Source organism: Plecotus auritus (assembly GCF_963455305.1).
Source record: "Plecotus auritus genome assembly, chromosome: 7".
NCBI lineage: Eukaryota > Metazoa > Chordata > Mammalia > Chiroptera > Vespertilionidae > Plecotus > Plecotus auritus.
Window position 1 is genome coordinate 17623421 of NC_137774.1, and position 15589 is coordinate 17639009.

At 52.5% G+C, this 15589-nt stretch overlaps 1 protein-coding gene across 3 annotated transcripts in view; it reads left to right on the forward strand.

Moving 5' to 3' along the window:
• The window catches only part of RGS9 (regulator of G protein signaling 9), a 51888-nt gene extending 36754 nt beyond the window's left edge, over window positions 1-15134 (forward strand). For all 3 annotated transcript variants that reach the window (XM_080682468.1, XM_080682467.1, XM_080682469.1), the window contains 6 exons: window positions 2376-2463; window positions 4597-4735; window positions 6994-7079; window positions 10593-10710; window positions 13901-14376; window positions 14717-15134. In XM_080682468.1, coding sequence (XP_080538594.1) covers window positions 2376-2463; window positions 4597-4735; window positions 6994-7079; window positions 10593-10710; window positions 13901-14376; window positions 14717-14852 — 1043 coding nt within the window. In that variant the 3' untranslated portion in view covers window positions 14853-15134. The remainder of the gene's footprint in view (window positions 1-2375; window positions 2464-4596; window positions 4736-6993; window positions 7080-10592; window positions 10711-13900; window positions 14377-14716) is intronic.
• Window positions 15135-15589: the final 455 nt, after the last annotated feature.

Genomic DNA, 15589 nt, shown 5'->3' on the forward strand with positions numbered 1-15589 from the left:
CTGGCTGCACATTCCAGTCACCTGGGGATAGTTTAGACTGCTCGCCTGGGTCCCATCCCAGAGGTTCCTTTTTAATTGATTTGGGGTGGAATTTCCCAAGGTTTGAAAACTCCCCAGGTGATTCTAATATGTGGCCATAATGGATAACCACGCTCCAGCACTGCTTCCATCAGGGGCTTAGGAGGGTTCGGATTTTAATGGCACGAGTGGGGCCACATCAAACTACAGCCCGCGGGCCACATGCGGCCCACCGAGGACATTTATCCGGCCCGCCGGGTGCCGCTGCCTGTCCTGCTTAGCAGCCGACTTGTCCCAGGCCCGCAGTGCGCATAGGAATTTGTTCATAGTTTTTTTTTTTTAAAGTCCGGCCCTCCAACGGTCTGAGGGACAGTGAACTGGCCCCTGTTTAAAAAGTTTGAGGACCCCAGTTCTAGATCGATCCCATCTCTGGATGTCTCACATGGTAGACACTTGCGACTTCTTAAATATACAGCACTGAGAAACCTCTGGGGAGTCATAGGTCAGGTCAGGACCAATTTCACTAGGCGGAGGGTTCCACTGGCTTCCACACTTATACTGAAATATTTACTTTTATAAAAATATATTTTATTGATTTTTTTAGAGGGGTAAAGAGAGAGAGAGAGAGACAGAGAGAGAGAGAGAGAGAGAGAGAGAGAGAAGAGTGAAACATTGATCCAGTGCCTCCTGCATGCCCCTACTGGGGATGGAGCCGGAAACCCGGGATGTGCCTGTGGATGTGCCCTGACCAGGAATCGAACCAGCAACCTTTCTCATGGGAGGACGCCCAAGCAACTGAGCCACACCGCCAGGGCTGAAGTATTTACTTTTATGGGGTTCATTTACTTCCTTACAAAGTCCCCAGCTCTGGGGAACACCACATTATAGCCTCATCATTCAGCTGCTTATTCCCCAAGGCCCACCTGTCTGTGGGGTTGTTCCTGAAAGTACCCTCGAGGGACATGCCATTAGCCGGTTTGATGCAACACATTACTTTATAATATGGATTCTTGAAAATCCCTCTCTCAGATCCAGCCTAATTGCCATGCTGTAAGAAAACGCATTGTAGATGGATGGGGAAGGGGAGTGCTTTTAGCACCAGACAGAAGCATCTGGCTAATGAGTGGATAGGGTGCCATCTAGTGGCAACCACAAACCACACCCCGAGTCTCTCCCACCCACGCATTACTTAGTAACAAAATCTGTGGAAAAGATTTCCCTGCATTATCAAAATAGTGCTATTGGTGATCTCCTCATGACATTCCGGAGGCTTCAGGAATGAACAAAGCAGGCGAATCATCAGTTTTCTCATTTAATTAAAAAATCATTAAGCCCTAACCGGTTTGGCTCAGTGGATAGAGCGTCGGCCTGCGGACTGAAGGATCCCAGGTTCGATTCCGGTCAAGGGCATGTACCTTGGTTGTGGACACATCCCCAGTAGGGGGTGTGTGGGAGACAGCTGATCGATGTTTCTCTCTCATTGATGTTTCTAACTCTATCCCTCTCCCTTCCTCTCTGTAAAAAATCAATAAAATATATTAAAAATAATCATCTTTATAAAAAACCCATAAACTTGAGATATACTTCACATGCCATAAATTCACATACCATATAACTCACATGCCATAACCCACATACCCTTTTAAAGGGTACAATTCAGCGGTTTTAGTTTATTCACAAAGTTGTGCATCCATTACACTGTATAATTCTAGGACACTCTCACCACCTCAAAGAGAAACCCCATTAGAAATTTCCTGTTCTTCTCCCTTCCTCTGTCCGCATGTCCTCCCTGCCCCCAGCCGTAGGCAACCACTAATCTGCTTTCCATCGTCTCGGATTTGCCTCTTTTGGACGTTTCATGTACACGGAATCATAAAGCAGGTGTCCGTTTGTCTTCTTTCACTTAGCACAGTGTTTTCAAGGTTCATCCACATTTCAATGCCTCATTCCTTTTCACGACTGAATAATATTCCATTGTGTGGATACACCACATTTTGCAGTCGGGGCCCTATCGCGTAGCAACGCATGTGTGGCCTTGTTCACACATTTGCTACCCCTCACTTCCAGGACAGAGAACACGGCGGCCTCTGGGGGCTGATGTGAGCTGAGCTTGTGTCCTTGGGGACAGAGCAGTGATCACAGGAGACATGCACAGCTGCGAGCATGGCGACGCCCCTCAAGCTCCTGTCAAAGACACATGTGCCGCAGACATAGGCTAACGAGGCCCCGGGCCCTGGGGTTGGTGTGGCAGCCCCACAGGCACCGCACAGCTGGGGAACTGAATCTATCCTGGCTGACCCTTCCTTCTCTTTTCTTCTCCCCGCTGGTTTCCTGTTGGCTTTTGTCTCCCTGTGCAGGAGAGAACCTGGGCTTCTGGGAAGCCTGCGAGGATCTGAAGTACGGAGATCAGTCCAAGGTCAAGGAGAAAGCGGAGGAGATTTACAAGTGAGGATTAGCCACCTTGTTGGAGAGGCCCCTCCCTCGCCCCCCCCTCCCCATCATCGCACACCCCTGGTGTCAGCCAGCTCAATCCTGCACCTGCCATGCTATAAATAGCTCACTGCCACTGCGGAAGGATCTCCCTGATCCGGGGGGAAGGTGCTTACTTAGGAGTTAAAGAAGCAAGCCGCCCTGAATTACAGCGCTTTGTCTAAACCCCCTTAGGTCTCCTGAGAGATAGGTGTGCCTGTGCCTGCGTGCATGGGGGGGCGGGGGAGGGAGAGAGAGAGAAAGAAGAGAGAAGAGAGAGAATAGGTGAGGTGGGGAAACCTATTCCTCAGGCCATGTTAGGGAAGTGAGGCCCATGCGGGGAAGGGAGGTCCCCCGAGTGTCCAGGACTGTGAGCCCAGCTTGGGATACAGCTGTGGGCACAACGCTTACGTTGCAGTTACCGGCTCTACCCTCACTTGCTGAGTGTAGCAATAAGTCTGTCCCTCGAGGGCCTGCCTCTCCTCCGAATTCCCCTCCAAATTACCCAACAGCTAAGGGTGTCCCTTCAGGTGGCCAGCCCTGCTTCTGGTGGCCAGGTGGAGAGGGAAGGGGAGTGGTGAGACCACCAGCACGGCCAGGGGGCACAGCTGCCGACATCTGCACCCTCCCCTCCTTCCCCTCCCCTCCTCCCCCGGGTGCTGGTGTCTTGCTGTGGTCACATCCTGGCTAGTCTCCTCTGCACTGGCCTCAGTGGACATCTGTCTTGAGCTCTGAGGGCCCAGGGCATTTTGTTCATATTCACATGCTCAGCCGTGGTTGCCAATGCAAAGCCACCACGCTGGGCTGGAACCAGCTGTCAGCGGCCACGAGGGGGCAGGTCAGATGGCCTTCGCCTCTGAGCACTTCTCCCTCCAGACCTCTGTGTCCTTCCTTCAAAAGGGCACAGCATAGACCATCCCAGTTTTCAGAGAGGCCCGAAGGACATTGAAGAGAGAGCTGAGGCCTCCTACAAAGAGGCCCCTGTACTTCCTCAAATGTTTGCCCACCTCCTCCCACAGGGAGACATCCTGCACACCAAGAGAGATGGGGGTGGGGGGCGGGGGGCGGGGAGGCGGGGATTGTCGGTCCAGGAAGGTCCCGTGACATCCTTCCCCAGGACAATGGTGTGTGACTGCCTCGCACACTGCGACCCACGCACACTCCTGATTCCACAAATCTGCAAGGGAGCCCGCTGCCTCCCCCTTTACATCCACCTCCTTCCTCCCGGCCTCCCCACGTATGTCACCTCAGTCAGAATTCCAAAATTTCCCTGTGCAGCGTAGGGGTGGGGCACAGTATCCACGTATTTCTAACCCTCAACACGTCAGAATCGGGGTACGGGAGAGCTCCCAAAATCCCAGGGGGATGCAGGACGAGGATGTGCGAGCCGAGTGTAGGTCTCATGGGGCCACTGGCAAGGATGTGCATGTCTTCAAACCACGGGGTGCCGGGTGCCCGGGCTGCCTCCCTGCCCAGCATTTGGATCCAGCTCCAGACAGGCCTAGACCGGGCCGTGGGGGAGCAGAGGCGCTGGGGCACCCGTGTGGAGGTGCTCAGCCCGAATCTGGGGGACAGGGAGGCAGGCTGGGCTCTTCGCCCTCATGGCTAGGGTTACTCCTCCATTTCCGCTCTCTTCTAGACGCCGGCCCCAAAGGTCAACAGTCACGTTCCCCATGCTGGCATGGCTGTTGTCTTGCTTCTAAGAAATGTTGCTTGGCAACCTCTTCAAACACTTCCTGTCTCCTAAAAAGGGACCCTTCCAACCCGGGACACCTGAATCACGTCGGTCCCTCCCGTTCAAGCAGCTGTGAACTTAAAAAAAAAAATTATATATATATAGTTATTGATTTCAGAGAGGAAGGGAAAGGGAGAGAGAGATAGAAACATCAATGATGAGAGAGAATCATTGATTGGCTGCCTCCTGCACGCCCCCCACTGGGGATTCAGCCCGCAACCCGGGCATGTGCCCTGATTGGAAATCGAACTGTGACTTTCCTGGTTGATAGGTCGCCGCTCAACTACTGAGCCACACCAGCCAGGCAGCTGTGACCTTTTTATTAACCGACTTGGTTTAGCTACGTTCTGCTAACATTTCCCTCCCCGCCCCAGGCTGTTCCTGGCCCCAGGGGCGAGGCGGTGGATCAACATCGATGGCAAAACCATGGACATCACAGTCAAGGGGCTGAGGCACCCCCACCGCTACGTGCTGGATGCTGCGCAGACCCACATTTACATGCTCATGAAGAAGGTTGGTCTTTGCTGATGATGCTGGGGTGGGGGTGGGGCAGGTGCCTGGAGAGTTCTTTAGATATGGGGGAAAGGGGCACAGCATGTGGCTGCAGTTTTGCGGGTGTTGTCTCCCTAAAAGCTGTCTCTCCCATCCGTGCCCTGGGCTGGAACCCCCTTGTGCCCCAAGCTCGCTGGCTGGGAGGACCCCCGTAGATGCCTATGGTTCCACTGGGCCTCTCGCTCTGCAGTAATGCTTTTGTCATGATAGTGTTGCTCTGAGAGCTACTCTTGACTGAGGGTTTACAAGACGCAGTCTGCTCAGCAAAGCATGGAACTTTGTATCAAAGACAACCCGCGCAGTGGGGATGGCTTCTCCGGAGTCTAGCAGTTTGCTCGGTGGGGGGGGGGGGGGTCCCCCCCAGAGGTGGAGCCCAGATTCAGGCTGCGTCCCTCAGAGCCGAAGGCTGAGCCCTCCCTCCCTCCTGTGGATGGCGGCGGTCCTGGTGGCCCTGCCCTGTGAGAAGTCAGACAGCCTTCTGGGTTAGTCATGAAAAGTGAACGTGGGACTTTGCAGGACGTTGTTTAAGAAAGAAATGGGAACCTGAGAGAAAATCAGCCCCTTAAACATTTCCTTTTCCTTTCCTTGATATGAAAGTTACATAGTATCTATTACTGTTTTATTTTTTTTTAAATTTAAAAGTGTTTTTGTTCTTTTAAATGTTATTTTTCAATTATCGTTTATATTCAGTATTATTTTGCATTAGTTTCAGGTGCACAGTGTAATGGTTAGATAATGATGTACTTTACGCAGTGTTCCCCCGATATTCCCAGTACCCACCCGGCACCGTACGTAGTTATTGCAATGTTATTTCCATCACTTTTTTAAGAAATTAGAATTTGGGGCTCAGGCTTAGCCTTCGGGGAGTTGTCTAGTATGGTTGCTACCCAGTGCCACGCCCCACGAGACTTCCTTCAGTAGCTTCAACTTCTCATACGGCAGTTATTCCTTCAATTATTCCTTCGATGGCGAAGTATCTCTAGAAACTTCATTACATGATGTAGGTTTGTGTGAATATCATTTTCTATTAGTTTCCCTTATTATATTTCTATTATATGCCTTTTGTGTTTGCATTAGAAAGAAATGGTTTTACTTTGCTTTGAAAATATGTAACCATTTAAATATTTTACCAAGCCAGATTAGCTATTTTTTACCATCCATTTCTCATTAGCGGTTTTTTTTTCTGTGCTTTCCTTATAAGAAGACTTACAGCAGGATTTCTTTAATAATGGTCTTCCTTAGTGTATTTTAAAATACATTTTGATTATTAAAAAAAATACATTTTGATCTTAAAAAAAAAACCTTTTAGGGAGACAGCCAGGGAGGCCAGCTACTAGCCAGAACAAAACAGAGTCATGGGTAACTTCATAATGATATATACTGGGGTGGGCAAGTGTAGGCTTACAGCTGTGAGTACTCAAAACACAGTTCATGAAGTTATTGCAAGAATCATAACCTGCCTGCCGTTTTCCGTGCGAACGACTGTGAGCCCCCACTCAGTCCTTGGAATGGCGCTCCTTCAATAAATAGCAAGAATCCTCGATCCCTGGTGGTCGCCGTGGGCTTTGCCCCATGTTTGCTGTGCCTAGACTGGCTTGGAGTGTGCTTGGAAGTAGCAAGCATTCATGAAGCGAGGGCTCTGACCTGTCCAGGGCCCCAGGAGCTGTCCACACGGAGGCGTCTGAGCCTGGGTCTTAGATTTCCTCTTGCCCTCATACCACACTCGGGGCAGAAAGGGGAGGTTAGCGGGCTGTGACGTGGCTCCACGCGCATGCTGCTCATCTTCACTGGAAGAAGGTATTGGGGGCGCAGGTTGGCTGCAGGTGTCTTCTTGTTCCAAGCTTGCTTCGCTGAAGAACCGGGACGTGGGTTTGGGGTGGGGGCTACAGACTCCGAACCTCAAGTGCAGTCGCATCAGCTGGAGGCTTGTGAAGACTCAGGTCGTCCCACGCCCAGAGTTTCTGGTTCAGGAGGTCGGGGCGGGCCTGGGAGTGTACATGTCTAGCACGTTGCCAGGTGAACACAGGGCCACTGGTCGGAACCACCCTTGAGATCCGTTGCTTTGGACACACAGGGACGCAAATGCCTTTCACGCAAGGAGACACATTCTCTTAACCTCGCCATCTAATTGCCGAGGGAGGGCTTGAAAACGGCAAGCGTGCTCATTTGATTTGACACGTCCCCTCTCGTAATTACTGTTTTTCTCTCGTTCCCACTAGGATTCTTATGCTCGCTATTTGAAATCTCCCATCTATAAGGAAATGCTGGCCAAGGCGATTGAACCTCAGGAAACCACCAAGAGAAGGCAAGTGGAAGGCCCGTGCCTGCCGGATGCCTGCTGTTTTTGTTTACAGATGATCGAGGGTCTCTTCCAGCCCAGTGGCCATGGTTGAGAGATGTGGGTTTGGTGGAAATACTGGGGACCGGGAAGTACTTCTCCAGGTATGATGGCCTCATTGGCGTCAGAATGCCCTGACATCATCCTAGCAAGACTTCCTTCATCATTACTGCCAATGAGCTGTTTTCCTCTTGTGCTGGTTCGCAAGAGTCTTATTAGACTTATAGTTACACTTATCACAAATAAAAGCAACTCATTGGTGTTTTTTAAATTAAAACATTTTTATTTTTTTTTTTGTAATGCATTGGTTTTTAAATCTCTATATATAAAACCCTAAGCAACCAGTCGACGTTTGACCTGTCGACCGTTTGACCGGTCGCTATGACGCACACTGACCACCAGGGGCAGACGCTCGATGCAGGAGCTGCTCCCTAGTGGTCAGTGCGCTCCCACAGCAGGAGTGCTGCTCAGCTGACCAACGGGTGCCAGAAGCCTGGCTCACAGCTGGTGAGCACAGCTGTGGTGGCAGGTGCAGTGGGGCTGGGATGAGCCCGAGTGGCTTGGCGCCTGGCCTGGGTAGGGCTCCTCCCCGGCTGCCTGCTGCTTTGCGCACTACTACATCCCTCGGGGGATGTTGGACGTCGGACTGCCGGTGCGGGGATTGGGCCGAAACCAGCAGCCGGACATCCCCCAAGGGGTCCCAGATTGGGAGAGGGTGCAGGCCAGGTTGAGGGACCCCATTGGTACATGAATCCGTGCACTGGGCCTCTAGTATATATACTGTATATAATTGATTTCAGAGAGGAAGGGAGAGGGAGAGAGAGATAGAAACATCAATGATGAGAGAGAATCATCTGCAGGCTGATGCTCTATCCACTGAGCCAAACCGGCAAGGGCCAGTTTTTTAATTGCTATACTTCTCCACCTCCCTAATGTGTGGGGATTCATTTGGCCACATCTTTGTATCCTTGTAATGTCCTGAGACCTTATAGGGAATAGCAGAATGTACCACAAGAGAAATGGTAGATGGTTAGGGGAAACGAACAGTGACGTTCCAAGTATTCTTGGGGACCCTCTCAGTGTCTGTTAGTCCGCGCCTTCCCCCTCCCTTCCTCACTGGGGATGTAGGTCATCTCATCTGGCACAGCCCTGGCACGAAGTGTGAAATCGTGTTCTGAGGGGGCAGTTTGAGCTCTCCTTTTGGCAAAAAGGAACCTCTATGGTAGCAATTTTTGACCTTTGTCATCTCATGGCACACATAAACTAATTAATAAAATTCCGCAGCACACCAAAAAATACATTTTTTGCCAATTTGACAAAAAAGTTATAATTTTGATTGATTTATAAAAAAAAAATAATAGTAATCACCTATGCTTTTTGCTCCAAAATTACTTTAAAAAAATCAGGTGTCTCTACTTGTATAAGGATTTGTGGTACCAAGAATTAACCAGGAGATGCAACTTGATTATGCAACGTGACCAATAAGATGCAACTCTGTGCCTGGCCGGTGTGGCTCAGTGGTTGAGCATCGACCTATGAACCAGGAGGTCACGGTTCGATTCCTGGTCAGGGTGCATGCCCGGGTTGTGGGCTCCATCCGTGGTTTGGGGCATGCAGGAGGCAGCCAATCAATGACTCTCTCTCATCATTGAGGTTTCTTTCTCTCCCTCTCCATTCCTCTCTGAAATCAATATATATACACACACACATATATATACACATATATATATGTGTATATATATACAAAAAATGTAGCTCTGTTATATGACCTATATATTTATGGTTCAAGACAGGGCATTCACACCGGACAGCTATTGCTGTGTTGGCTGTTGTCATTTTTTTATTTGACACTCTTAGGAAAAAGAGGTCAGCGCCCCTGACTAGATAGGCAGGTATTGCATGTTTTAAACATTCTTGCAGCACACCGGTTGAAAATCTCTGATGGATGGGGATTGAAGATTCAAAATAGTAACCAAAGACGCGGGACTTTGGCAGAGGTGTTCCTAGCGCCAATGCATGACCTGTCCCCGCGGCGTTAGTCAATGTCCCCGCTTGCCAGCTCAGCCCACGCTGGGCTCCTGTCCAGCATCTCCAGTCAATTCAAAAGAACAGTGGTTGGACCGGAGCCTTTATCAAAGGAGCTTTAAAAAAACCCCACCTCGGTTTCATTCTCGAGGATAATGGCGCTGTTATGAAAAGGAGAGAAAGGAGGACTCTGCGGTGCCATTCTTCTCGGTTACCCGGGGAAGGAAGGGAGTTCAGGGTCCCTGGGGATTTGAAAGCATCTCCTTTAAGCCACAAGAAAGGGCCATAATCGCTCCACAAGTCCTGCCAGGAAGTAGTGGGGAAGGAAGGGGAGTCTCGCACTGCTCTCTCCAGAAGCTCTGTGAGCTGGGGTAGACGGAGAAATCAGCGAGGATCTTCTCCTGGGCACCGGGTGCCGGAGGGCTGTGTTGGCATGAGGCCCCAGGTGCGGCGCGAGGCGCTGGTGTTGGAGCCGGGCGATGCTGTTACTGCTGCTGTGGGCGGGAATACGCGTGGGAATGCTTTTGTGACATTGAAGCTCCGCCTGTAACTGTGTGGGGTTATGGCGAGTGTGAGTTCGTTCTATGATTTGCAGGTATAAGGCTCTGTATAAAACTTCATTTTTCTAGAACAAGTTACATCGAGCTCTCCGCCTTCCCTTGGCAGGGCTGGTGGGAGATCCAATATTAGGCATGCCTTGCTGTGGGGAGCCCTCCTCCTCCCTAGGGTAGATAGAGTTCTACAGGCTCCTGTAGTCCAGAAATTTGGGGACGTCCTAGGTTTTAAATTGACCTTTGCTGCTAAATGCTTGTCTCCAAGCCTGTGGGTGGCCTAGCTGCTCCCTCTCCCCCGTATGAGTCAGACCCCTGGAGCGCTGTCCTGCTTCTTCTTCCAAGGCCACGTCAAGAGCGTTTGGTCCCAGGAATCCATGTTTAACCTCTGTGGAAGGTTCTGACTCCCTGGGTGCATGGTCATGAGGCCAGCAGCTCCCCAACCCTCTTCAGGCCCCTTTCCTCTTTCTTGGCCCACTGACCTCTTAACCAGCCCAGCTCTTCTCCTTCCCAGAACCTTGGCTTTGCTCCAACTCTCCCTTGAGGCAGGAACCCAAACCCTCCTCGCTCCCTCCTTCAGGAAGAGCCTGCACGAAGTTAAGATGACAGGTTGACTTCTAAAGATTGTAGGTGTGTCTAATCATCGCCATCCAAGCAGGCTCTCTTGTGCCTCGCCTAACATCGGATGGCAGCTGGGACTCACTCTGGTCCCATGCTCCAAGGGAAGAGGAAAGGGCTGAGGTTGGACACACCTCTGAGAGCCCCACCTGAAGTTCACCAGGAGCATGAGGGAACAAGTCCAGCTCTGGCCTCCCAGCCCCACCTCCAAACCGGGTGTTGAGAGGCCATTGTTGGGCAAGCCTTGTGGCTTTCTGCTAACCACCAGTGCCGTCCCTCCTTGCAGCTCCAGCCTCCCATTTATGCGGCGTCACCTGCGCTCCAGTCCGAGCCCCGTCATCCTGAGGCAGCTGGAGGAGGAAGCCAAAGCTCGGGAAGCAGCCAACACGGTGGACATCACCCAGGTCATGAGCAAGCTGGACCGTAGGAGCCAACTCAAAAGAGAGCTGCCTCCTAAATGAATCTGCCATTGCTGGGGGAGGCGGGGGCAGGCACTTGGGAGAGGCAAGCAAAGGCAGGGTCAGAGTCTAGAAGAGTCCATCCCCGATCAGTGGGAAAATGAATCACTCCTCTGACCTCCTTCATGGTGGGCTTCTCAATACCATGGCAATGTGAGCTTAGCTCTCTCACCCCAACGACCAAGGGGCAGTGGGCAGAGGGGGAGGTCCCCTGACTCAGTTGCTGTGTGACCACCTATCTCACCATCGGGGGTCCTGGTAGTGAGAATCATAGAGAAAACAGGCTGATTTGTGTTCCATCATTTGCTTTGAAAAGTTAAAGAGAAGGGCTTTCTGCCCCCTACGCAGCCCAGGCATAGTTCTTTCAGGCACATTTGTTTCAATAGCTTGGTGAAGCGCCTCATCCGTCTTATCTCTCCAACTTAGACGTTGCTTCCAAAGCAGTTGGAGACCCCGCCAAGAGACTAGTTGTAGGGTTTCCCTACAGATGCACGTCACAGCACGCCTCTGTTACAACCTACCTGGAAAGGCTCTGCTAAGACATGTCTCTTGAGCTTGTTCTTAGTCACAATTACTGAGGATGGGTGGGCCAGAGACAAGAAAATATCAGTGGAGTGCTTAGGACAATGCCTGGCATGTAATAAGTGCTCAGTAAATGCTAGCTGCTGATATTATCAGTACAACAATTACAATCATCACCATCACCACCATCATCACCATCATTACTATCATCCCTACCATCAACAGCATCCTCACCGTCACCAGCATCCTCATCCTCACCACCATCAGCAGCACTACCATTATGATCATCCTCACCATCACTGTCATCACCCCATCATCATCATCATCATCACCATCCTTCTCACCATCCCTAGTAGCTTCATGGTCTTAGAGTAAGCTTGTGCTTTCTTATACCTGCCAGTGTTGTCCAATACAGTGATTCGTTATTTTTTAATATGTAGGGCATTTCCTGAGGTATACCCAAACCATCTTACTTCTCTTCTCTCTCAAAGTCTTGCAGTGTAGCCCTCCCAGCTCTCTAGGGACCATTAGGACATGTTCAAGGGGAGGAGATTAGGGCATTGGTTCCTGTCCTCTGCCTGCAGCTCCTGTGAGAGGACTGGCTAGCAACAGTATAGTGACTGGTCAGTCCTTTGGTCCTGAGTTCCATGGCTGAAGTAAAGGTCCAAATGAGAAGGACTGTGCAGGGCTGAGGATGAGAGGAGGTGCTCACCCATGTGGATTTTCCTTCATGGGGCCAACTTTGCTCATTGGCTTTTGGGGACGGCGAGGAAAGGGCGAGTGAGAAGGGACTAGAGGGGGTGACGGCGCACACTGCGTGCTCAGCCTGAATGCAGCCCTCTCCTCACCTGCCTGCTCCCAGGAAGTAGGAGTTCAGGCGGCACAGGTCTCATTGGAATGCTCACTCAGTTTCTAGATGGAAAACGAATCGCTCCTCTTGCGCCATCTGCTTTGCCTTTCATTTAGATCCTGTGATTGTGTCCTCATGTCAACACACCTGCCCATTTCATGCTCCTTCCCCCACTTCTCCTGGTTCCCTTGCACAATAAAACAGCAGCACAAACCAAGCCAAGCTCACCGTCACTGCGTCTCTGTCGTGTCTCATTTCTTCGCCATGTGCCTTGCATGCCACTGCTTTGCTGCTTCACACCAATGGTGGGTGTGGCATGGGCTGGAAGGGCTGGGTCTCCAAGTGTAAGCCCCAGGCCTCTGGGGGAGGATTGGCCAAGGTCATTGTGATGGGGGTCGGGGCGGGGGTTGGGAGGGGGTAGGAAAGGCATCCTGCTTAGAGTGTCTAGGGCCAATTGGGCTCATGGCTATTGGCCCAGAAGGAAGGACCTTCTCAGGCCAGGTGAGTGAAGCAGGACAGTGGCTACCTTCCTTACCTGCACTGTCCTTCATCCTGGAAAAGAGGAGAAGCTGGGGAAGGAGTGAGGTGGGGGAGAGGGTACAGAATTGGGGGGGGGGGTATAGGGAGGGGTTCCTGTCATAAGCTGTGTGATCTTGGTCAAGTTGTGTCTGTAAAGTGGGGATTATAACAGGAGTTTATCACTAATTCTGAGGAAGTAGGAGGCAAGTGAATGGACCGGGGAGGGGGGGTGTCCTCAGTCAGTCAGTTGAGGGCGGAGGAGCACTTTGGTGTCTTTATTTCTCCGAACAAACTTACTTTGTGGGTTTGGTCTTTTAGTTCACTCTCAGGACCCCATGTCCTATCCAAACTCCACAGGCAATGGGATGGCAATCCGCATCCGCGCATCCTCAGGTCCTTGCAGGAGGGGACACAGCCAACCCTGGCCCATGACCCTGGAAAGAGAAGAGAGGTCACAGAGGGGAGCCTCCCTGGACTTCCCAATTTTAATTTTCCAGCTCAGACAGGCTCTTTCAGGCTCCTTTGGCTGAAGCACGCCTGGACCCCACCCTCCCGCCCCGGTGCTACCAGACACGGGGACCTCGGTGGCCCAGAGAGGTTGAGCCACTTCTCCAATGAGTAACCTCCCACCCCGTATTGCCTGCCTCCTTCTCTCGGCTTGTCCAGGTCCCACACACAGTCTTTCCTCCCAACCACCTGCTCTGCCCGCAGGAGGCACGGGGAGGTGCTAGGTCCAGGCCATCCATCCTCCAGGTGTGTCTGTGGACACAGGTAGGGGTTCAGGTCAGCGTGGGTGGTCTCAGGCCTGGAAGAGTCAGCCAGGCACCAGCTGGGGCTTCTCCTGCCATCTCTGTCACTCTATTAAAATGTTTCCGATGCCTCCAGCCCTGAGGTTGGGAACCAAGAATAGAGAAGGGATGACGGCGTGTGGCAGGTACTAAGCATTGCTCACTGGGGGACTGGACCTGAGTGGGGATTGGAAATTCACCTGCCTCAACCCAGCATCCCAGGCCTGGAGGATGACCAGTCTGTGCCTTGGGATGCAGGGCCCAAGTCTGGGGACCAGGGCTTGGCAGAAGGCCCGTGTCTGTGCCATCGTCACAGATGGCTTTGGGCGCCCTTTCCAACTTCCCAGGTGAAGCCACACCAGACCTGTGCTTTGGGCACGGGCAGGGGCCGAGTTATCAGAGGGCAGCCCATGACCAGCCACCCAACTCACTCTGAGCTCTCTTTCCTTCCCTGCAGCCTGGCCAGCCCGCTGCGCCCAGCCCCCACCTGGCCGTGTACACGGGGACTTGCGTGCCCCCCTCTCCTTCCAGCCCCTTCTCCTCCTCCTGCCGCTCCCCCAGGAAGCCCTTCCCCTCGCCAGGCCGCTTCATGCGGAGGCCCAGCAGCACCGTCTGCCCCTCGCCCATTACGCTGGCCTTGGAAGGCTCGGAACAGAAGGGCGAGACCGGTGGACCCGGTGCTGGCCAAGGACCCTCCAACGCAGACACCAGCGAGGCCTCGGCCGACTGCCCCTGGCCCCGGCCCCCGCCCAGGGCCCCTCTCAAGGCCCGCATGGCTCTGTCCTTCAGCAGTTTTCTGAGACGAGGCTGTTTGGCCTCCCCCGTCTTTGCCAGGCTCTCGCCCAAGTGCCCCCCTGTGTCCCATGGGAAGGTGCAGCCCCTAGGGGATGTGGGTCAGCAGCTGCCACGGCTGAAATCCAGGAGAGTGACAAAGTAAGAACCCGTGGGGGTGGTGCTGTGTGCGTGTATGCACATGTGTGGGTATGTGAGCAGATGCCTGTTGGTACACATGTGCATACGTGTGCCTATGTCTGCGGATATGCACATACATGCATGTGTGCACATGTCTGTGGGCATGTGCATGCGTGTATGTGTGCACATATGCATGTGGGCATGTGCATGTGTGTATGTGCATATGTCTCTATGTGTGCGTGTGTACACATATGTCTCTCTCTGTGTGTACACATATGTCTCTGGGTGTGCATGTGTACTCATTCTTTCCATTGGTGCTCCCCTTGCACTCCCCATACTTGCTTTCCTCTTGTGTCTGAAGCTTTTTTCAGATCAAAATGGATGTGCCTGCGGAGAGTGGAACCTACCTTAGGGACTCGGAGGACACGGGGCCAGGAGCCTCGGGTGACCAGGCCATCAAGAAGGAGGTCATCTGCCCCTGGGAGAGCCTGGCCTAGGGCACAGCTGGCTGAGTCAGGGGCCTGGGACCAAGCAGGTGCTCCTGGCAGACTCTGCTGGATGAGGCAACGGGACACGCTCTCGACCCGAAGTGCATTAAGATCATACTTGGGGGCCGAGAGACGAGATGATGTGGATTTGGGGGAAGCGTGCTTTGTCTGGCTCCAGCGGCCAATTCCCTCCCACCCTCTGACCTTCCCTCCTCCGGCATGTGGATAAAATGACTTTACTTGCTGCCTTAAAACCGATAAAAGGTTAACTTGTAAGAGTCTCTTGGATTGAAATGTTAGTGTGTGTCTGGTTTTCTTAGTTATGTAGGAGCTATCAATTGGCTTGTGCGTGATGCTTTAGCAATGGAGCTCGCCAGGGAGATGCCCTAGGGCCGTGGTCGGCAAACTCATTAGTCAACAGAGTGGCAAACCGCAGCTCGCGAGCCGCAGTTTGCTGACCACTGCCCTAGGGTGTGGCACCACCCAGGAAGGGGGCCGGGGAAAGGCACCCTTCTAGAAGGCCAGGTGTGCTGTTCAGATCCAGCAAGAAGCAGATGCCAAGGTGGGGTGAGGCGGGCAAGGGCTGTGCTGGGGAAACACCTGGGAAGAATGAAGAGCAGGAGCTGGAGAAGCCGTGCGGGCCTTCAGACCATGACGCTGGGCTGACCTCTGGGTGGGGAGGAGTGGGCAGGGAGAGTCTCTGACGGGAGCCCAGTTCCAAGGAAGTTTTGGCCAGGCGGTGGGGT